At 38.2% G+C, this 23,883-nt stretch overlaps 1 protein-coding gene across 1 annotated transcript; it reads right to left on the minus strand.

The window, feature by feature from the left end:
- Window positions 1-363: 363 nt before the first annotated feature.
- On the minus strand, window positions 364-11,982 carry syt19 (synaptotagmin XIX). The gene is made up of 8 exons (XM_088934676.1): window positions 11,780-11,982; window positions 9,244-9,367; window positions 8,414-8,609; window positions 7,701-7,792; window positions 5,252-5,662; window positions 3,184-3,303; window positions 2,101-2,212; window positions 364-973 (listed from the first exon to the last, which is right to left on the minus strand). The coding sequence occupies exons 3-8, from the start codon at window positions 8,586-8,588 to the stop codon at window positions 666-668; spliced, it is 1,218 nt and encodes a 405-aa protein (XP_088790802.1). The 5' UTR covers window positions 8,589-8,609; window positions 9,244-9,367; window positions 11,780-11,982; the 3' UTR covers window positions 364-665.
- Window positions 11,983-23,883: the final 11,901 nt, after the last annotated feature.

The raw sequence follows: 23,883 nt of genomic DNA on the forward strand, positions 1-23,883 counted from the left end.
CAAACACGGAGAAGGAGCTCAGGGCTCTGGTCCTATCTGAACATCTTCATGTTCTGGGGTCTCATCCCTTGCAACGTTTCGTGTTGCTTAGAGGATGAAGCTTAGAAGGGGGCAGACAGAGGAGGAGGAGACATATCGGCCACCCACACCTTCCTTTGGCATTGCCACTGGCCAGGAAGAACGTATTTTATTCTAGATAAGTTTTCTTTGTCTTCTTCACTTGAGAATGATCCTAACTTCAGTGGGAATAGTCCTGAAGCAGAGCAGCTCCAGACAGAATGGCTGAACGAGGAAGGGACCTCCCACCTGATAGACGAGTTCTAACCCAAATGAGACGATCCAATTCCAAGCTCGCACAGTATAGTTACAATAGGCTTTATTTGTACATCATGACAGGCAAGAACTGCCGAATTTGAAATCTAATACTATTCAAAGTTTTAAATAAGCTTTAATCCTAGAGATGCAGTAGATCACCTATGTTCAGTTGTTTTGTTTTTTTTCAGCTATCAGTTCTTAAGGTCAGGTTTAAGGAAAAAATATACAGAGATAATCATTTCTAACAGAGGAAGTCAGCTTGGAACCAGAAGGATCTGATACAAGCTCTTCCTCGTGGCATCAGTATTCTTTCAGTTCTGCACACCTGTAACCGTGGTGACCAAACTGAGTCAGATAAACAGGGAGTGCCATTTTGCGATTGGCTGACGCAGGCACTGCATCATCAGGCTCCAGTGCTCGTCCTCGCTGGCTTTTCTCTTCCTCACGACGGCCTGTCCAATCAGGCGTTTGGACTTCCTTCTTTTTGTGCTCGTCTCAAACACGGTGATGGCAATGACACATTCCCTAATGTGGGGCTCGGGCAGCGAAAAGGTCATGATCTCGTTGAAGACGGTCATGTCTTTTTTTGACTTCTGAGGTGTCTTCTGAGTCTTCAGCCTACATTGGTTACAGGAGATGCTGGTTCTGGCATAGAGTGCTGGAAAACAAGGACATGAAGAGCTAGAGCATGAAATAAAGATTGGTCTCTGGTGTTAAAATGTCTTGGGAAGGGAAGCTACAACACCGGGTATTTGTGAGTTTGCTCCTATTCTTGGCACCATGTTTAGTGTAAAGCCTAGTGCCATTATGTTTCGTCCTTGTATTTCCAAACCAATACCACTTAAATGCCATAATTAGTCTGTTGTTCTTTTAATAATGCTCAACAGGGTATCTAACTATTTACCTTTTAAAGCAAACTTTAGTATTACTTCAAGTCCATAAGTTCGCATGTTTGCTTTTATAACCTGTGAAAAATTCATAGACTTAATTATAAGGAATTACAGGTATATTAAGTCAGCATAGCTACAATCACATCCCTACCAGATGCCAGTACAGTACTCTATTACAGTCACTTTATTAGCCTTTAGCCTCTGTTGTCTCTCCTGTGTGCCATTCCAATTCACACGCTGGGTAATTATTGAACCTTCACGTGTTATTAGTTTACATAGCTTTAAGAAAATAAAAATGACTACAGTTGAGAAGGGGCAATTTGGTCCATCTTTTGGGACTTAGCAGCTCGTGGATCTAAGGATCTCATGCAGGTGTTTCTCGAAGGAAACCAGAGCATCAGCTTCAACAACATGGTTGCAAAAAAATACTGTTCTCAGTTTTATGTTTACATCTGTGTAGTTTATACTATGAAAACAATTTCAGAATGTAGATCATTGAAACGAATTAGGGAGAGCTGAGGTCCTAAGACAGATCCCTTTTGTACTCCACTAATTACTAAACCCAAAATTGAATTTTTCAGACCTTTATCTGTACTCCATTTTCTGTTTGTTGAACAGATCTCAATCCAAACACTCTTGTTTCCCTGAAAACTTACAGCCTGTAATTTTAGAATGAATCTTTTGATAGGAATTTTATCAAAAACATTGAGAAAATTGAAATGCAAAGGAGTCTTGATTGTAATTAGAGTTATATGCAATACATTGGAAATCAGTGTTTTTTTTAGACCTCCAGCTATGAAAGCGTTTTGCAAGGATTCAGTGTCCTTTAGTAAAGACAGAGACTGAGCTTTAAAGATCACCCCTTCTTTTTGAAAAGGCAGCATAAATACTCCACCTTTATCTTGATTGTTAGTCCATGAAACAGTTCTGATCTTGAGAAGCCCCACTTCTATTCTCTGGGACGTGGGGAGGTACTTGAGAGACAGAAGAACCTCTCCCACCAAGTCCTGCAATTTCAAACGGATGAAAGTGCAAATGAAAAGTGCGGTGAAAGAAGTCACTTGAAAATGCAAATAAGAATTAGTCATCAGGAGAACGAATCACTTGCCAGGCAAGGGGGGAGAGTCTTTAGGATCTGCTTCAAATGGAGGTAAAACACTTTGCTATGAAGACATTTTTTTTCTGAAATCTTCCTGCAACCTTAGTCCTGATCTTTTTCATCATGCATATTTATGAATAATACATGTGAATCTGCAGCTAGAGCCCAGATCGTTCAGACAGCTTAAATTAAATATTAAAATTCTCTTGTAGTTTATAAGCCTTTGCATGTGAAAACCCAGAATGTAGATGCGAATGTATTTCGATGTGGTTTACACACTGGGGGCAGGTGGTGTGACTCGGCTCCACAAGATATGTTTTCTACAAAGACATGTACTTGGCTTTCAGATAAACTTTTTACATTCAGTTGTAACTGAAATGACTTTTACTATTTTCAGTTCTTAGTACTCTAGAAACCTCTCGGTGTGTTGTGTGGTAGTCTTTACTTATGCCTTGTAAAAAATTGTAGAAAACTGAGACTCCCCACTAAAGCATTAAAGTAACAGTCAGGTAGGTTAACAATTCACAAGGAATGACATCATTCAATAAGAAAATGCATTCAGGACTGTTCATTGAGGAGTCAAGGGTGCGCAAACCCTTGTTTGAATACTCCTTAGCTGAGTGCTGACCCCCTGGCTGTATGAAAAGGAAACTAACATCCCCATACAGGTAGATACATTAACCAAGGGGAGTGGAGGAGGGAAGCAGAAAGATGAATTTGAGCGAGAGGCTTGCTGTGGTATTGATAGTTTTTTCAGTAGGTGATGTCCCAGAGAGCTGAGTTTGAGTAGCAGAGGTGAGGGAGGCCTTGGTTACGGTCTTCCTTCGTGAATCTGTTAGAAGACCCATTAAAAGAGAACAACCTGGTAGGATATCCCACCTTCTTTACAGCCTGTAGGTCGTCCAGGGTCTCCACAGGGTAGTAAATGTTCAAACTTGTCAAAGATGTCCTGACTTCTCCAAGAGCAGCATGTCTGGAATATTTATCAAAATCTCTGACCTGTGAAAAATGTTTTCAATGAGGCATTGTACTCAAGAATGAACTTAACCCCAATCACACATGAAAAAAATTACTTAAAAATCAACTTTCAATTTGATGTAATCTGTGGCTGATTAAGTGAATGAGCTACTTTAACAAACATTCCACTAGAGGGAGCCAAGTTTTAATGATAGAATCTGCAGATGGATGTTGCAAGTAGTTGGAAAGAATGTCCTATTGACATTCGAACTGTCATGGGCACAACAGGCATTTTAACTGATTATTTAGGAAAAAACACTACACATACAACTTGCAAGTATCCATACAAATAGAAAATATAAGGCGCTCATTTTCACAGTCTTTAGTGTTTGTAACAAAACTACCCAGCCATGTCATTTGACATTTGACAAGAAATCGTTCTTGAGAAATGAGGTTCTGGGTTGACAGGCAGCTAACAACCAAGTGAAAAACATGAGATCTTGTCTGTAACCTTCATCTGCAATTACACCTCAAAAATGAGCCTTTATGTCCGTTTACGGACCCGGAATGATTTTTGGCTGTATAGCGGTGGTCTTTTGAGAAATGAGAGGGTGAAGTTACAGACATACTTGAGCACTGAGTCAGCAAAGTTCAATGACCTACTATGGGTCCGCTCTGGAATTCTATTATAACTTTTTGATTTTTAGAAGCTTGTTTCAGGTTGTAAAGCAGTGAAAAGAAGCAGTTAGATAGGGATTTGGGGACCTGGCCTTCCTACAGGAGAGATTTTAGAAGTTACTTGGAAATTATATGGCTCAAACAGGACAATGAGAGTGTGACACCATCAGGAACTAAGCATCTGGGCATATCCTCATTGCGGTTGTCACTAATCTACAAATCCACATTGTATATTTAAATTTTTTTCCTATTTGCTTTCTTAAATGTGAATAGAACAATGCTGACATTTATTTTGTCAGGCTTTTACACTGATCTGGATGTGTTTGTTGGGTTTGTGTGCTTGATGTTTTATGAAGACCACCAGGAATGGATCATAGATCATAGACAACCGTCAGGCTTAGGAATGCAATTCTGAATCACGAACAGCTTTGAAACTTATTTTTTGTTATTTGGTAGAGAGAAAATGGTATCAAAGTAATAGCTGATAAAAGAAACTTGTGATCAAAACATATACTGTATATGCCACCATTGATGTGTATAAACATTTGCATCTATTATAACTAACGTCTCCCGTGTGTTTTCACACCCTTCATTTGAAGTGGTTTATTTACTTAGTTCAAGAAACATTTGTTTGATTTATTTTCGAGGCCTGTCAAACAACCACCCAAAAGAAAGATTGTAATGTTTTCCGGATAAGTTGATTGAGACAAATAATCTATTGGAACCTACTGTATCATAATAAGTAAGTGACTAACATTGTTAGAAATGAAGGATGATAATACTTTTCTTAAGTCCTAATCTGCCCAAAGTGTTTCCATTTTAAAACCAAACTCAAACCAAATACACAGCCCTAGAATAGCTACCATAACAGTATTCAGAAAAACATGTCCTAGAATAATCTAAGAGCAAAAATAAACTACGGACAAGCATTTGAAACAGGAAATACAGGTGAAGGAAGAAAGCAAGAAAGCCTAACCCAGTTATGATCGAAAATAGTTGTACATTACTTTTTTACCAAAGACAAAGGTACTTTGTAAGGTTTCAGGGCCATATTCATACTGCATATTCTTATAAATATTGATCACACTTAAAAAAATAATGAAAAACCTACCATAGTAGTATGGTGAAGTGTCCTAATCATAACTGTACTAATTTGGTAGTGTTCTGCTTTACCAGAATTAAAAACAACTGAACTGAAAACATTTCCTTAAAACTACATTAGAGGCTAATGTACAGTATTAGCGGAGCCTGAAAAACTGCAGCGGTTCACTGATACATGACATGCTGATTGGTTTTAGCTCGAGATACATGCCTCCAGCTTGATCGTGATGTTGGGGACCTCCTCCTCGGTCAGCGAGCAGGAGAACTGGTCCCCAAACGAGGGGTTCCTGCTCTTCTTCACCAGCCTGGTCTCCCACTCGTGGAGGGTGCAGTGCAGGCCGGTCTGCTCTGACAGGGGGCCCGCCAGCACCCGCACCCTGACAAAGGGGTCCACACTCTGGCTGAAGTCCCGGGCCGGCAGCTCGCAGGCGCTCAGCACGGTCACCAGGAGCCGGGACAGCTCCCTGTCATAGAAGAGGGAGAACCTCAGCTTCCCCCTGGGGCTCTCCTGCTCCTCCTCCTCCAACATGCTGTCCAGATCCACGCTGTCCTGCTCGGACAGGGAGGACGCTGGCGACAGGCATCTGCTCAGCTTCTCAATCTCATCCTGCAGCTTCTCCACCTGGAGGCCGGGACATGAAAATGGTTAGCAGTGTGCCTCACAGCACTGGAGTCCTGGGGTCTCTGGACCTGGGGTGCTATCTGCATGGAGTTTGCATGTTCTCCTCATGTTTACGTGAATTTCCTGCAGGTGTTTTGGTTTCCTCCCACAGTCTGAAGTCATGCTGGTAAGGTAGTTGGCTTCTGGGAAAAGTGTCCCTAGTGTGAGGAGGGTGTGCAATGTCTGTTTGTGTGAGTTCACCCTGAATGTAATTTTGAAAGGCTTGACAGTAGGTGTATACCTTACTGGTACTCAGTAACCCCTGTGTCTTCTTATTTTCTCTCCAGCCAGGCTCATTGATTTCAATGTTCTATTTGAGGCCTTTTTAAATGTTGTTTTCTGCTCTTAAAAAGCTGAATAAGATTTGTATAGATCCAGTATAAACCCAGGGCTAATTAGAACGTTTCAGGACTGCCCTCCCTCAGGTGTGGCAGCTGAAATATAACACAGTGGAAAACAGTGACTCACTGTGGGAGCTGTCTGTTTGTGTAATTCCCACTTGTGCCAATCAATCTTCATTGATCCCCTATTAGGAGCTGTTCAGTCAGAAATGAAGCAAATTCTTAGCAGGCAAGTAGAGGTGAGACTGCATAGTTTTGTGTCCTAAAATTGTTGGAAATGATGTGCTTTAGGAAATTTTTCAAACCAAGGCCTGAGTTCAGAAAGAAATCAAGACCATTATGCAGCTCAGTTACAGGTAGCAATAATCAGTTGTGATTAAGGCCCAGTTTGAATATAAACCTTCAGATACAGAGTTCCTCCCAAATCAGGATTTTAATAACTGACCTCTTTTGATTATGTTTGTATGCATCATAATCAACTACAGTATGCTAGTGTTTCAATGCAAATGTTAGGAGGTGGGTTGATTTGAGCATATGAGTTCAGTCTTTGAGAGAAAGATTGTGACAAGGGTCTAAGTGATTTTGTACAACCAAAGCTTATTTTGAGCTGCAGTCTCTCAAAAGTTTAAGGCTGCATGATGCATGAGGTTTTGTATTTGTATTTCAATCTGTCCACTTCTGTGAATGTTGATTGACATCACCCATCAGGATTTACAGCATCAATCCATCCTTTGTCAAAAAGTTTCTTATTGCTGATAAGGGTTGTGGAATCCTGGAGCCTATCTTAGAAACTCAGGGCACAAGGCAGGACTGCGCCCTGGACAGGTTGAAGGTCCATTGTACACAAGTGCACAGGGACAGATCAGAGACACCAATTTAGCCAGGATATATTTGGAAGGCAGATGGAGCACCGAGCAAAACCCATGAGAAGATAGCATGTGCCCCAGTCCAGAATCGAACCCAGAACTTGAGAGCTGTGAGCAAGCAGTGTTATCAGCCACTACACTGTACCACCCCAGACTGGAAGGGTTTACTGCTTATGATAAAGAGGGTTTGTATCAGTTTTCTGTAATGGTTTGTGAAATACAAAGCATACAATATAGTCTTTGCTCTTTGAACAGTAGACGAAAATTCCTGCTAAACCGCAGTCTGAAACAATCCTTGGAAACGCCCTCAACTAATCAAATATCCTGCTGTTAGCTCTGAATTCCTGTTCTCCAGGAAGTCATGCCAAAATGTCATGTACTTTTTAATCTCAATCCCCCATTGGAAAATCATTAGTAATTAAGAAAACTAAGAAGTTTACTACATGAGGCCAAAACATTGTCTAAATGCTTTAACTTTGGTGAAACTCTGAGAACAAATGTTTGCATAACATCCCAGCAAAAATAATAAAATAAAGTATCAGAGTTTTATATACACCTTCCCAGTGAATAGATACAGTACCTCTCCTGATTGTACAGATCAGGTCATTAAGCTTTTTGTAAAAAAATCTCTTGCAATATAACCCAAAGGAGAAAGCTGACCTGACTACTGCTCACCCAGGAGACTGTATTCGATAACAGTTTTACATCCTATCTCTCACATTACTGATCTGTTCTGTCTCTCGAGTTGAACACCATGTCTCTCGAGTTGAAGACCATCACCTTGAGGTTCACCTTATAGTTATGTGTGTCTGAGCCACCATCACGGATATTTTCAACAATGCTGTCTTTTGCACTTTTCTCATCTGTGCTTTGGGGTCCTGTTACTGAAATAAATGAAGGATAAAAATAGATGAGTTTGTGGGCAGAGAGTCTCCAGATTCTGCTAATCTTTTCACAGTTGGTAAAGTGCCCTCAATGTGGCTTTTGATGATGAGTGTTTATCCCTTCCTCTTTTAATTAGAGTGTTCAGTTAAATTAAATTGTCCACTTACAGCTTCAGATCTGATAGCTGATGGAATCTTCCCATTGAAGAGAAGAAAGTTATATTTTTGCCATCAAGCAATGTTCGAAATGTGTTATTAGCAGGAAGGACAAAATTTTGATTTAATCCAAGCTTTTGTGTGATTGTGAAGCTTGTTACAGTTTCTTGGGGCATGGCCACTATTCTTTTTAAAGTGATTTGACAGAAAACTGTCTCCTTGTACCTTGCATTTGCCAATGTGAATCACTTTTGTGTTTTCTCTTATTGAGTTTCAGTAGTGTTCAGGTCTGGCATTATTTTCTTTTAGGGTAGAGGTCATCGGCTAGACAAATAAGGTGAAAACCCAGGGAAAAAAGGGGCATTTGGATATTTTCTGAGTTACATAGGACTGGGCACAGAATTTTATGCTCCCATTGTTGAAGGGAAACCATTGGCAAAATGGGTTAAAGCACTGAATATATACCTTTTCTATTGGCTCTTGGTTTCTGTTTGCAGTATCGGTATATCTGCCACGCTAATATGGATGCCGCCACAAGAAACAGAAGGATTGCAAGGGACAAAATGGTGTATTTGATCTCATCAGAGAACGGCATTCGAAGATCCCCCAAAGAAAGCTGCAGAAAAGCTGGGAAGTTCATATCTTCTTGCCATGCAAACCCCTGTAGAAAAGGTAAAAGCAAAGATTTTACCTTTCATCGATTTGCCATGTTCTATCTGAGTGTGCTGTTCCCAGGCTGCTTTGAGACGCACAAAGCACTGCCAAGAAGTGAACACCTGTGCTCACGAGCTCGATGAGCTGGCAAAAACATTAAGAGTGCGGGACTACAGTCTAAAAGGAGTAAAAGACAAGGGACATTTTTTTTTTATTTGTATGGTATACATCTAGAAAAAATAATATCTACTGTATATACCACTGTTGAATAAATTTGTAAATGTAGATATCCAATGGTAGTTCTCAGAGACTAGGTAAATTGGTGCGATAAGCAAAATCAAAGAATTTGTTAGTCTTCCAGGTTCAGACAGTTATACACTGGTTTCACATTTTTTTTTTTAGATTCATTTTCATCTCATACTAGGGTTATGTTCCTTGGGAGGCTAAATTTTCTTTTCATGGAACTGGAAAGCGAAACTCGAATTCTCTACCTGTGTATACAAATGGACAGGAGCCATGCATTTGTACTGTATAATGCTGTATATCTAAGAAGCAGCAGAGGAGGAGGAGAGTGCTGGTAGATTATCAGAGTAAGGTGGATCCTGTATGGTGTCTGGATGGGTGGACGTGCAGAGCTCTACCTGTGTTTAGAGGTTGTGAGGCCCAGACAGAATGTGAAGATTACACACACACAGCTCCACAGGGGTGGCCTGCTGGCGTGCTGGAAGAGTGGTTCTGCTTCATGGTTATCCCACCCTTCCGGACCTGTCGGTGTAGGGGACGTGAAAAGGTAAAAGAATGTTCTGGAAAGGAGCTGTCTGAGGTAACTATGAGACCCCGAAAGCTTATCTGCTGACCACAGCCAACCCAAACTCAATCACCTCTAGGTTTGAGGGCTGTGAAAGCTTCTCTTCCATTGTCACAACTCAAAATGGTCATACTGTACATTATAAGTAAGAAATTAATCCTGTTGATGAGGCAGAGCCTGTCTCAGAAGCACAGGGTGTAAGGGAGAATCTGAGAGTATGAGACTGTTCTCCCCATGGATGGGAAGCCATTGCTGTGGTGCCACTAACATGCCATTGTGCTGCAATGTAGTCAAACAATTGAGTTATTTTTCTATCATATCGATCTGGGATCACCTTGTTCAATCAACTCAACTACTACAGTCACTGTATCTGCTCCAGCACCCTCAGCAGTCAGAGCCATTTGTCATTTGACGTGCTGTGACCCTCACAAGCGCCTTACAGGAGAGTCTGTACCAGAGGGAGCAGAGGTGTCACTCACTCCTGACGCTGCAAGCTCACAAGCTTGTGTTACCAGGCAGAGGAAACATTGGCTGACTCATGCCCATTCATCCCTGGCAGTGCTCTATTAAATGTTTACTGGGAAATCCTGGTCACACCATCTAGTAACAAAGTCTAGGCCATTTCCAAATATTCTCAGTAATGTCAGGAGTTTCTATCCAGTGCACTTGCCTTCATATCCCTTATTTAGCTGATAACCAGTCTGACAGTTCTGTAGCTGCAAAATGTAAATTTAAATTGTAGACATAGGAATATCATTTGACTGTACAATTTTCAACAAGCCGAGCCCCAGGTATTCGATCTTGTATAGGCCACTGTGCAGCTCCCTGAGGGTGTCAGTTTAGAATTATTAACGGTGTATTTACAAGTGAGATTGAGCCCTAAATAAAACATGGTGGAGGTGTCAGCACAGCTCTCAACACGTATATCTGCATGAAATGGTTGTAATCTGATGAAAAACAAATCAGCTTGATTTAATGGAAGGCCATCGCAGAACAACAAGATTAGTTTGTTAATCTATGGAAATATTAGGCTTGATAGTGAGACTACATTTTCATGTTTGCTGGCCCCTTTTTTCTAATTTCAATATCTAAAACTCATAAAACATCGACAATAACTAATCACATAGTCACATCAAAACCCAAAACAACAAAATAGCATCAATCACTGTAAGGAGAATAATGGAGTTCATAGCACTGAAATGTATTTATTTTTGGCTAAGCACATATAGTACAATTTCTTTTTCCATGTATAAAGTAGAGCAAAGATTTTACATTGAAAAGCAATGCTCATTCTATGCCGTAATGTACAGCAGTTTTTAGTCAGTTTTGTTAGGCTCTCTTACCTCTGACAAACAGTATATTGAAAATTAGATGTAGAAGAATCTTTCCAAGCTTGGTTTTCATTATATTCGCAGTTCTTATTACCTGCAATGTGCTGTTCAGCCAAGTGAAAATGCAGCAGAGCGATTAATACACAATCATTGGAATACTTCCAAGTGCTTTTTTGGCATTTAGAGAAATCTTATGGGCTTTTTTTATCTGAACAAAAAAGCAAAGATACAATTTACAGAGATAGTTTTCACTTGTATTATTCATTTAATTACTGTTGTCCACCAGATGTACAAAGAAATCATGTTGGCTCGGCATTAAAAAATGGCAGACAAGTTGAAAATGACATAATGAAAGGGATGGAGCATTTCAGTCCATTCTAATTTCCAGTACACAGTACTTTCAGGACCTTTACATCTTTACATCGTTATATCAATGGGTTTTAAACAATAGGGGCTGGATTTATTTACCAATAGGACCAATTCAATTGCACTGTACACATAAAAAGTGAGAAGCAGCTGTTACACACTGATGAACTTACGTTGACATTGTTGATCCAGCATTTGCAGCAAATCTGTTCTGGACTGCTCTTTGCTACATTTTCCTGGATTTGAAAATTAAGGACTGGATTTTGTAACTAGCAATTAATTAGCCAATGACATCCATTCCCACTGAGCAGGTTGCAAGTCTTTATACCAAGTACTTTAATCTTTCCTTTAAGACTGAAAAGCTCTTTATTACTACATTTGTGCTCAACATTGTGGCTTAAAAGCTGTGAAATCGCATGCAGAACATTGTGTTTCTGGTTCCTCAATATGGCTGGGGATAAATTTGTCTTTATTTTCATTGTGATGTAGTGTTTAATTCTATACAAATAGTAAAACCGTTAGGTAACAAGTTTTTTTGTTTTTCCCATTTGAAGCGAAAGCTTGTAGATTGATGTGTAGACAGTCCTACTGTAATGCAAAGCAAGTTCTATGTCCATTACAGTCAATTCTACAATCTGATCATGAAGAAAGAAGAATTAAAATGGACAGTACCTTTTGTTGTCGTTCTCCCGAAAAGAGCCTAGTATTGCCTTATCCCCATTTTTCTGTCCTCCTGCTTGCATTAACTTCCCATACTGTTAGTACCTGAAAAACTAGTTCTTGTTTCTCAGCACACAGACTGTCTTGTGCTCTTAAGCAAGTTTACCAGTCCCTGGTAAATGCACAACATACAGAGTTCCATCTAGTTCATTTCTGCAGGCTAGTCTTGTTTCTCATGAACAAAAACTTAACAGGCAAGCCTTATTTGCAAAGCTATGCACAGCTGAAGTTATCGCTAAACACTATGCAAATAACATTCCTGGTTGAATGATTAGATAATACCCAAGTGAAATAGGCTATTATTTGAGCTCGGCTTCATCAAAAAATGGTCATTTGTTATAAAACTAAATAACTGGTCAGGACATCTTAATGAGTACTTACTCTCTCATTTCCTTTGTTTCCTGCTATTAATTCAGTAAAAAACAATGTTGCCAGAAATTTATTTTTATGTTCATTTTCTATATTCAGAAGCTTAATTCTCTGACAGTGTTGTATTAAATTTTCATTTTCTAAAGCTATGACCAATTTTATGTCTGGTTTATATCTTGCTTTAGTACATATTACTAAAGTAAAAGGGATATCTACTAAAATTGCTGGATATTTTATCATTGTTTCCTCATTCAAATGTCTTTCACAGCCTAGTGTAAAAAGGCCTTAGAGAAGTCACCATAAGCATAAACAAAACATTTTCAGGTTTCTTCTCCTTGATATAAGCAGTTCTATAATTTCCCCCTGGTAGTGCTAATATCCATGTTATTATTATATAATTGTGGCCACACCTACAGACATTGTGTTCTATGTACTCACCAATATTTCTGTTGCAAATGAGTCGGGAATGTATCTGGGCAAACAAACAGTACCTCAACAACAAGAGCGTGGAGAGAAGACAAACACAAAGTGACAAAGTATGGGGCTACTGTAGTTTCCTCTGTTATTTGTTGTTATTGCACATCTTATACCGGTACTACATGTCTATTTTCAATCTGAACTCATCTATTTGTTCTCTATTTTTAGTTTCACATGACTGCCTTCGTGAATGTTACTTATATTTTTATTATGAAGTTTAGGGAAAGCGACTGAAAACTGAAAGCCGAAACATAATGCGACTCATCAATTAATAAGTTACTGCATAATTCTTAATAGCCATAATAGAGCTGACTGCTGGAAAAAAAAAATTAGGGGGGAAAGAATTTGTTGAAAGATTTGCTATCATAATATCTGTGAGACTCTTTCAAATTAAGTTTAGTAATTCACTTAATGTTTCAAAAACAGCGGCTTCCAACCTCATCAGTTCCTTGACTGAGCACTCACCCAAGCTCTTGCCTAATAACTGAAAAAAAAGTCTTTGTTCCTTGTTAGTTCAAATTAAATTAATTTAGAAGTGGATGAAATTTAAAGTAGAAGAGACTGTGGTCCTTCTGGACTAGGGCTTGAAACCGCTGATTGAACAGAATGTATTTTTCAGACTCTAATATCCCAAAACATGATAAGTTACATCAGTTTTTTTTCTTAGAGAAATTCAAAAAATGAAAAGAGCAATTTGTGGAAAATGTTGACTTCTTGTGTAATTGAAATTCTGGCAAAGGAATGATGGCAAAGCGATTTGGCTCATCTAGCCTGTTTGATAGTTTTGTAATTAAGCCCGGGAGTCTTCCAGCTGTTTCTTGAAAGAAGCCAGGGCTGTGTACAGTAACATCTTCCATACTCCCACAAGCCTCTGGGCACACAACAGCCTCCTGTCCTGTTTTAAAGGAATGTGTGACATTTCAACTTGTGTCCTCTAGTTTGTGCTTGTGTTCATTCTGAAGACGACTGCTGTGTTTACTTTGTCAGTGCCTTAGCATTTGGAACACTTGCATAAGGTCCCCTCGTAATCCTCTATGTTTTGTTTTACCCTGTCAGTACAGGACTTGGCCTTAGTTCCAGTTTAATTTAGATTCTGAGACAATATATTTTTTAAAACTGATTCAGAAATTTGGGACATGCTGGGTGACTAAAGAATATATGATTTTAAAAGTTATAGTTCTATTAACATGAAGCCTTAAATAATTAAGACCTTTCGAAGTTCTTTTTGATGAAGATCATGTTCTTGCACTGTGACAGAGAACATGTCAAATTAAGGTGATGCTGACCGTGTGCTTTGTGCAACACCTGGAAAGGCCAGCAATCATCCAAGAAAGAATAGGAAGGAACAAAGACGTTGATCAGTGGAAGATGAAGAAAGGTAGGGGTTGCCAGTTGGACTGGTATGCAGACAGGTTTCTGAGATCCTGCAATTTCTTGCCAAGATATTAACTGCCAAAAACTGAAAGAACTGCCAAGAACCTAATCAAAATGCTTATGAAAACAAAAGAAAACCATTCTCTGCTTTTATTTTCTGCAGATAAATTGCATGGACCTAAAAACTACATTGCCAGCTGAATGTAAATTGGAACACAACCATCATATTAAATTTTGGCAGCCAGCTTTTTAAATGTACTTTTAAAATATTTTGACACACTGTAACAAAGTTTGGTTCCAAAACTGTTTAAAATGGTTCATTATAGGGAATGTAGATGTGTTTTGGGTTTGAAATGAAGCAAACTGGGAATTGTTTCTGAGGCATGTTGCTCCATCTACAGTATAAAGGGCTCACTCCCTAACTGGGATGTACTCCTAAGAATCTAATCCTGTAAAGTAAGAGAATGACATTTAGAATTGAATATCTGCTTTGACCCAGAAAATATACCTCTGCAAAATGAATCGGAAAAGAGATTTTTTTTAAATAGTTAACCATATCAAACAAATATATGCAAGACAGGTTAATCTTTAAACTGTGCAGTATGTTCCAGTTTCCTACAAATATAGTAGTCATACTTGCAGTGTTATTCTTGGAAATGTTTATGCAGGAAACTGCATAGTTAGAATTATATTATTTCTGTTCCTCTCTCTGGGTCAGATTTTCAAAGTCTGAAGATTCAAGTATGCAATTCCAGCTCACCCCTCAAGATTAGGGCTTGCTGAAAAACAGATGAGATGCATTTACTGTTAATTCTCTGGAGAAACACATAGAGCTGTGTGTTTGTCATCATCATCATCAGGGGCTAGCCCAAAAACAGACAGTGAGGAAGAGTTTAATGTAATGCTTTAATGTAAGACAGTGGCCTCATGTTTATGAATGCATTAAAATTAAGAAATGGGACCTACAAATTATTGCTTCCTAATGGCTGTTCTATTAACTATTTGCACCAATCTTTTTATTTTTGTGACTTTTTCTAGCTATTTGAAAAATCACCATGCACAAAGCAAGCAATGGGAATACATTCTATACAGTAAATGTAATTGAATACGACACAATTGAAAAGTAGTAAAATAATAAAACTATGAGGTAAGATACAACCAAAACTAATGTAATGAACTACAGAGAGAAAGACCTGGAATAACCAAACAGCATAAGAGGAAGTGATGGAGAAAGGGATTTTCAGTGGAATTCCACAAAGCGTGGGACAGTGCTTTTCTGAAGTGCTGAACTAGCTATAAATTCAGGTAGAGATTATAAATGAATTTATGCTAATTCTCTGACATTGTCACTTGAAGACGGAGCATGAACTATTATAAATTGTGAACCAAGGATCAGCATTGAAGTCTGTGTACAGGGCCCTTTCCCAAACAGGCTTAAGGAGATCAAAAGAAGGACCATTTGATAAAATACTATATAAGGTGCATTATGTAATCTGTTTAAAATATGGTTGTCCAGTTATTTCTTCATCTTGTTTTTCCAGATTGGTTATAACAAATGAAATGACAATTGGTTACTGTACAGTGTTTTTCACTCATGTTAATGTCTAAATAAACTATCTTATGTTGCTAGCTGTATCATCATGCTATTGCAGTTTGAAGCATGTACGCAATAGTGCAAAAGACTTAAAGATCTTAGACGCATTCAGAAATTTCAGTCATAATATAAGTATGTTATGAGCATCAGCAATTTATTGAATTGGCTATTGGCTTCATCACTCTGTTCTCCTCCCCACTGATAGCTGATGTGTAGTGAGTGTACTGTGTACACTTTTCCACCATCCAGGTGGGGGCTCTACATTGGTGGTGGTGGACGGGATCCCCATTACCTGTAAAGCGCTTTGAGTGGAGTGTCCAGAAAAGCCCTTTATAAGTGTAAGCAATTATTATTACTCAGAGGCTTTTCTACTATTATAATTTTATTACAACTTATTTGATATCACAGTCAAACAAGGTGAACTGAATATGAACTGCCAATATGAAGTTATTAGCTAATCCATTACGATTATTGCTCAAATCTAACTGACCTGTTATCATCTGTTTCTCGTTGTTAACATCACTTATTATTCTCTATACTTGAATTATGTTACAAAGCTTAAAACAAAATGGTTGTAATATCTGTAGATCAATACTGATTTGTGTTTCAGCAGAAAGAAGGAAAAATGTTGAATGAAAAGAGAAGAACAAGAATACACCCAAGCAAGCAGACAAGATCTTTTGGTGTAGCTGTAGTGTACCGTATGTGTGTGCTTCCACATATTTTTTTTTATTTCTGGATTTTTTTAGTAATTTTAAGATTCCAGGCACTTAAATATTCAACATGTCCAAATTAGATTAAGCCAATGTTTTTTTTTCCGTTTAAAGGATAGACTTTTCAGATGACAGAAGTGTGAAATCTGGAGAAGAGACTTAAATTCAGTTAATCCAGTATCCACCCATCCACTGATCCATTCATTTTCATTTTCCTGGTCAGAGTCACAGTTACCCAGGGCCTCTTGTGGAGGAATAGGAGGCAGGGTGGTACCACACAATGGACAAGATACCAGGCCATCGCCGGTATCAGGCAGACTTATTTTTAAAGTAACAATTCAGATGAATGAGGGAGACACTACAGCCTTCCAGGAATTGACTGAGACATTCCTGGCGCCAACACGATTCATAACACAAATGCAATGTCAGTGTAAGCAGAGCAGAGCACGTTTTTTCAAGGCGAGATGCATGGAGCTCAGTACACCATTTGTTGGCCTCTAGATGGAGACAATCACTTGTGAAAAACACCCACAGATAAGCTCTGTTTCCATCCATCCATCGTCAACAACCACATAGTTCCATATAGGGTTCCAGTGAACAGCAGGCAGGGTGCCCCCATTGCTGGGTACACACATTTAGAGATGCCAATTCATTTGGATGTTTATGGGGATTTGCCTTTCCAAACCTGATGTGTATCTGATAAACCAGGATTTAAAGTTAGATTCCTATGTGACATTTAAGGAAACGTCTAATGATGTGTACTTTACTCAGTTTTTTAGCAGTACTTTTGTTTGAATTCTGTTATGCCACATACAGTATGATAAGTAATCATGGTCTTTTACAACATATTTATTGAGTGGATTTTTGCTCTGCTATGACTATATTTTAGCAGTACCGCGCCATTAAAGAAAAGTACTTAAATTTCACACTTCTCCATTACTTACAGAAAAAATATCCATGGTGTCTGTGAAAACAGAACATAATAAGCCTTATTAGCACAAGTGTGGTACTACAGATGGATTGTAAGATGCTTTTTTACATTTTCATAATACCTTCATAAAAGCACATCACAGCAGTATTTTCTTTTGATGGAGTTTATTCAGTAGTTAGAAACTTTTTAATTCCAATGAGGGAATAAAGATTGTCTGAATCTCTTTTTGAGATTTAAGTCTCCTCAAAGGGTGTGCTTCAGTGCTGATTATAAAATACTTTTTAGTGCTTTGTATTGTGAAACCAGAACATACAGTAGGGATTTTGACTTCCTAGTGAAAGTGTTGAATATCTCTATGGGTGTTTTCTTAATAGCCAAAAAATCTCCATTTGCATTAAATGTCAAGGAAGCCCTGAAATACACCCCAAAGAGAAATGAGATTGTCTCCACACACAGGGGGATTTTGGAGGAATTGCAGGATTCTGTAATTTACATTTTCTTTTAAGGGTGGAGTGAGGTCACTTAAAACAGTGTTTTCAGCGCGTGCTCTAGTGTCAATGTATTTGTACTATTGAACTCATAACTGCACTAAATGATTCATTCAGCTGTACATTCTTTTCTGTTGAGTACTCTGCATTTCAGAGTTATCTTAAGTTGGCCTCAAAGCAATTCGCTTTCAATACAAAGATGCGCTTTTGTGTCAAAGAGGTGAAATGTGTTTTTGCTTCTCATACTGAGTGACCCACCTCCCTTTTCTTCTCATCTGGTGCCAGACAACTTTCAGAACCCTTCAGACATGACTGAAAAGCTCGTGGATCTGTCAATGGTGTTAGTTTCTTCCTTGGCAGTCTCCATGGCATTCAGCAACAGTATTGGAACCAATCTTTCCAGAAAGCCATCTGTTCTGCCCCGATAATGCAAAAACACGAGACTGACTCTTTCACTTTCTCTCTCCTCGCTCTCTCCTTACAGTGCATGGTTTCACACTTCTGCTGAAACAGAGGGTGCTCAAGGAAGAAGCCATGAAATTGACAGTTTTTTTTTCCCACTGCAGCGCAGTGATCTGATGGAACGTTCCTTATTCTCCTGGCCACTGTGTTGGCAGAGCTGTGAAACACTGTGCTTATCAACAGAGAGAGAGGGGGAAAGTGAGAGGAGAGTCATTTTAATCTTTGCATGATCAGGTCAGAACAGATGGATCTACGGCATGTAAAGATCAATTCCATTACTGTTGGAATTTTCGTTGCCACAGACACTGCCAAGGAATACAGTATAAGAACATACAACGTGTTGCAGATAAGAAGGCTTTACGGCTTGTCTAGCCCATTTGATTACTAATAGCTAAATGTGATGAGGATGTCATACAGCACCTGAGAGAAGCCAGGGTACCATGTTCATCAACAGGTCAGGAAGTTTATTCCAGACTCCTACAATCTTCTGTGTAAACCTGTGCCTCCAATACTCAGTTTTAGATGTTTTTCCCCAATATTTCCCATTTGCATCACCCATTTTTATGCATTCCTTCATTTTGGCACAATCTCTTACCTCGCTTGAGTATTCTTCATCAGCATCAATCATTCTTTAAGGGCGGGAGTATATGCTAAGTGATTTGAACAGGAATGGGCCTAAATGGCCTGACATGCAGTTTGAGTCAATGACAAGGACAAAGTCAGAAAAGTCTGAAAAATAGAAAAAAACAGTTCCACACCTGTTGGGAGAAGCATGGAACAGAAACCCTCCTGAGGTCCTGAGTACTTGGTCATGAGAGGTTCTTCCATGGCACTTTTTGTAGGAGTCTTAAACCTAGTGTCCTGGCTAGATTCCAGTCTGGGTTTGTACAGTCTAGCTTTCCAGACCCCATTGTTCCCAATTGCTTCAGAGGTAGAAGCAGCTTCTTACTTTTCTAACTGAACTACTATGTATTGGGGTTGCTGGTGCATTTCTGGGTTGGGTTAGTGGGTCCTGCTGTTCAATGTTGGATGAAGTGTGTCTTCTCCTATGTGTAAAATATTTTGACTACTTTCAGGATGAAAATTGCTGTATAAATGCAAGGATGTCTTATTATTCAGGTGAAAAAGGTGATGTCCAGTACATTTGGATATACATTTCAGGGTGTTACATTACCAAAAATAAAACTTGAGGGCTACAAGTCTCCCAGCACCAGTTCTATGTATGGATGTTGTTTTTTAGTGAATAACCGTTCACAGATTTATGTTTGTCATTTGTAACTAAGTGAGAGACTCCATAATTGCAGTGCTGAGTGGGCGGTATGCTGCAATGTTTTGACTGTTAGAAGACAGAAACAGCGCTGCTATCTCATGCTGTCAGTTTATAGAGTAATAGAGTCTTTTGATGTGTCCACATATGTAGACCAACCATTAACAAATGTTTCGCTCTGGGCCTTTATCCAGACTAGAATGTGTAATTCGGTAGTGTGTATTGTATACTTTCTACTTTCCTTCAGCACCACAAGTAAATAAATATTAAAGCAAGACACTGCAGCAATAGCTCTCTCCTCATTTTTATTTTTTTAATTGCAGTCATTTTCTTATTGGGCAAGAGAACAAGTCCGTGTGATTTTGAAGTGTGTGGCTTAGTCATTACTGACTTCAACAGGTCTGTTGTGTGAGTTCTTCTCTCCTCTACTCTCCATTGCAGTATTTTTTTATTTGAGCATGTACAAAAGCTTGTGTTTATTTAATGGAGATAGATCCTGAGCTTAACTCTGTTATCAAAAATAGAGTATAAAAGTGTGCTTCATTTCCTAATTGGAGTCCTCTTCCAAGGTATGCTACAGCTTTCCCCCCCAAAACCTATTTACCACTCTGATGTAGTGCACAAAGTTAGCTACTAAGCATTAAGATTAATATGTTTTTTGTCATCATAATTTTGTCAATAAAATAATGATGGTGGAAACTACTACTGCTACTGTATGCTATCGCACTAACTTTATTACAACACACCTGGCAGACAGTAGTCTATTTTTCCATTTCTCAAAAATATAGACTTAAGGGGTTACCTGCCTACCATGGTACTCAATTTGTACTCAATTTGTACTCTACAATGATGCAGAGTAGCATTAGTTCAAACTGTATTGGAACTGTTAATGAAATATGAGCATTTTAGCACTTGATAAAGTGCACTGTGACTAGCTATTATTAACTCTCCCCTTATGCACTAAAGCCTGATAATGAGACCTAATACTGGCAGGTCTCTTGCACCATTGCACTGAGTTACAGCCTAAATCCAGACATGCAGGTTACAAATCCAAATGCATCTGAAGAGAAGCTTTCTGCAGTTCTCATGAGAAGATGACAGAGAACTGTGCACAACTCTGATTATACTGTATTCCAAACAAAAAAATTGTGTTTTTTTTCAGGTGGTGTCTGTGTAAGAAGTTAGGTTGTAAGGTATTTTTTAAAAAATCACGTTTGTGAATTTCTAGATATGGAACATTTGGGTATTTACAAAAAATCAGCTGGGTATTTACAAAAAATGACAACTTGTTTGTGTCAGTTTTTCCACTTCAAAATGTATTGACTCTTCTGGACCCTATCACAAATATTAACCAAGTGCACATAAGCACATAAATTTAAAGATCTAAGGCCTCATTTCCAGCCTCTATTGTCCTTCATTCTGAGTCTGAATGGCTCATTTCTTCAAAATGAACCGGTTAACTATTGAGTGCTAAAATGAAGTTTCAGTGCACTGATAGTTATTGAAATGGCTATAAAGAGGTTCTAAAGAATGAGACTGAAAATGGATATATGCACAAATGCTATATGAATATAAATGTTGAAATAAGTTTAGGTTAAGCACTGAATGAATCTTGGATAGTGAAACAAAAGTGCAATGAATCTTAATTATCTAATGGATCAAACTTCTGCGTTGTTTAATTTTACCATTTGTTTTCTGAAACTGAAAATACAAAGTAAATCACGGCAATGGTGCTGAATCTGGGGCTGACTATAGGTAGTATACGTCTTGGAGAAGCTCCGAAAGGAGAGGTCCAGATTTCAAACTGCTTCACCTGGGTTTGACACTGGAGAACATCACAGTCGGAACAGTTCTGCAAAGATGTTCTGAAAAAGAAGAGCTTGTTTTTCACTTTTCTTGGGTTTTAGTTTTCTAGAGCTATCACTGCAAGAGAAAATTACAGTCTGAAATTTAATATGTTAACAACATACAGTATGTCCTAAGTGCTGAGTATAAAGTAAATTGGAGCTGAGGGGGAGATTTACAGTAAATGTATCTGATAATTTAGTTTATGAAACCTTGCCAGATTAATAATTTTATTTTCCATTGAACATGAAGAATATTTTTTTTAATTTGAGTTTGTTTATAAAAATTGAACAGCAAACAGCTTGCTGAGAGGTCTTTTTGAATGTACTTAAGAATAATATTGACTCTTGTGACCATCATTTCATTTTTTAATATTTTCAGGATAAGAGTTAAATTTGTCATGCCCAGCTTTTCCAAAGGATTTCCTCAATTGATTTCTTTCCAGTTCAGCAAACATCAGCTCAGTAAAATCTCAAGAGCTGCTGCTTCTGACAGACTTTCACAGAAATAAAATGTTCTCTTTTGAAGCAGTCAAGCCAGATGAAGAAACTGATTAGAAAATGTTTATGAGTCTTTGGCAGGCATAGAAATGGCTCATTTAGCCTGGTTCCATAAGTAAGCCTTATTGCTCTGGGACACAGTAACAGTGGACCCTGCTGTGGTCAACAAAACTGTCAATTTTCCTTTTACATTGCAATGGTAAACTGTTTGATTTACATTTCTGGATGTTATTAATTGAAAACGGTTATAATTACAGGATGTTTTTGGCTCATTTTATATAATGGTAACCAAAGTTGCAAAATAGTAATGCATACTGAGAGGAATGAAAAATGCAACAACTGCTATTGGTCCTAATACTCATTTGTTCTTTCAATGCCCCTCAGAATATTAAAAACACCTCTCTCCTTCCCCTTAGAGAGGGGAACAAAACTCTCCATCATGCAACAGTTTTTAGGGGCACGTCAACAAGAATTTGTCACTCACCCCCATGGTTACATTTCAAAGACTACATTACTTTAAGGCCCACTGTGGGATTTATCGTATAATAACAAAAATTCTGCCATTTACATCAGGACATTGTAAAGGGGGAGAGCACTTGCTTTTCGGAGACATTTTTCACTCTGGAGAGGTAGTTATTCAAGGCTCAATTTGAAGTGATTACCTCATGTCAGCATCAGTCTATGTAGATTGCCCTAGAGAAGATTATTATAATAGAGGGTTCAGGCTGTCACTTAAATTTAGCATCACCCATCATCGTAAGTACACTTGCTTTGTCACTTTGCCTTGGCTCAACAATTTAGAGCTGATTAGGGATTGCAATGCCTGAGAATTCCTAGTGTTTGTATTCATTTATCTAGTTTAATATGGCTGCCTGCTAACAGATTTAGAGCTTGTGCAGCTCTTTAACTTTAACTTCATATAACTAATGCATTAATCGTAGTTGAGTTATTTTTGCTTATCAATTTGAATATACTGAAGATTATGAACTCGGGGGAAAAAATATTTCTTTTAAAAAAGCTTTATGCAGCTTCCTTTTGCCATAATCATCATTTTTAAAAAATGTCCTTATCTCTAGTAGTAACTGTTCCTAGCCAGGGTTTTAAAAATTATGACTATACTTCACATTTGTGACAAACTGAACAGATGTACAGTTGCAAATGGAAAAAAATGGTTTAACTGTTGTGCTAGCAGTCCTTTGTAAACCTGAAAAGGGGTATTTTGACATTTTCAGTTCCTAGCTCACGTTTAATAAAAACATAGTGACATACTGTATCAGTGTTGATGAATATGTGTCCACTTGAAGTACACTGAGACGTTTGTTACTGTATTTCTACCCTGCAGTATGATGTTAAAAACTTGAATTCACTGAGAACCTCCAAAAGTACAGTATGTTGAGGAGACAGGAGGTTAGAACATACAATGCAGTTGAACTATATTCATTTTTATAGTTTAATATGACTGCCTGTTAATATATTTTGAAAATATGCAGATTTTTAAGTAGAACTTTATACTTACATAAAAATGACTTAAAATATACCTCAATTGACAAGATCATGATCTTCAGAATGAACAGAATTAAATTCAGATTTTTTTAATTTGTACTTCATTAATCACATGATTACTGATTTTCTCAATTAGAACATGCCATTTTCTTTTATCGTTATGTCCACTTCATTACGCTTTATGCCTGTCTTTAATTAGTCAAAGCAGCCTTGGTACATGCTGTAGTACATCTCTCTGCTTTAATTACTGGAACTGCTCCTACTGTCTCATTAAACTACAGTAACTGAAAAGTAGTTCTATAAATTAACTACAAACTCTCTTCAGATCACTGTAGGCCTTAGAAAACAAAGATTCAGATCCCTCAACTGAACTTTTGGAGCAGGGGTGGCCAGTTCTAAAAGTAGTTTAGAGATTTAATTTCTATAATATTAATTCAATGACAATTATAATTCTAATGTATTCACTACATTGGTCAAAATGCGATGCTCTAAGGGTGACTTATAAGTCCTACTGGACCATGGTCCTCCAGGAA

Source organism: Atractosteus spatula, chromosome 16 (genome assembly GCF_055471065.1).
Source record: "Atractosteus spatula isolate fAtrSpa1 chromosome 16, fAtrSpa1.hap1, whole genome shotgun sequence".
NCBI lineage: Eukaryota > Metazoa > Chordata > Actinopteri > Semionotiformes > Lepisosteidae > Atractosteus > Atractosteus spatula.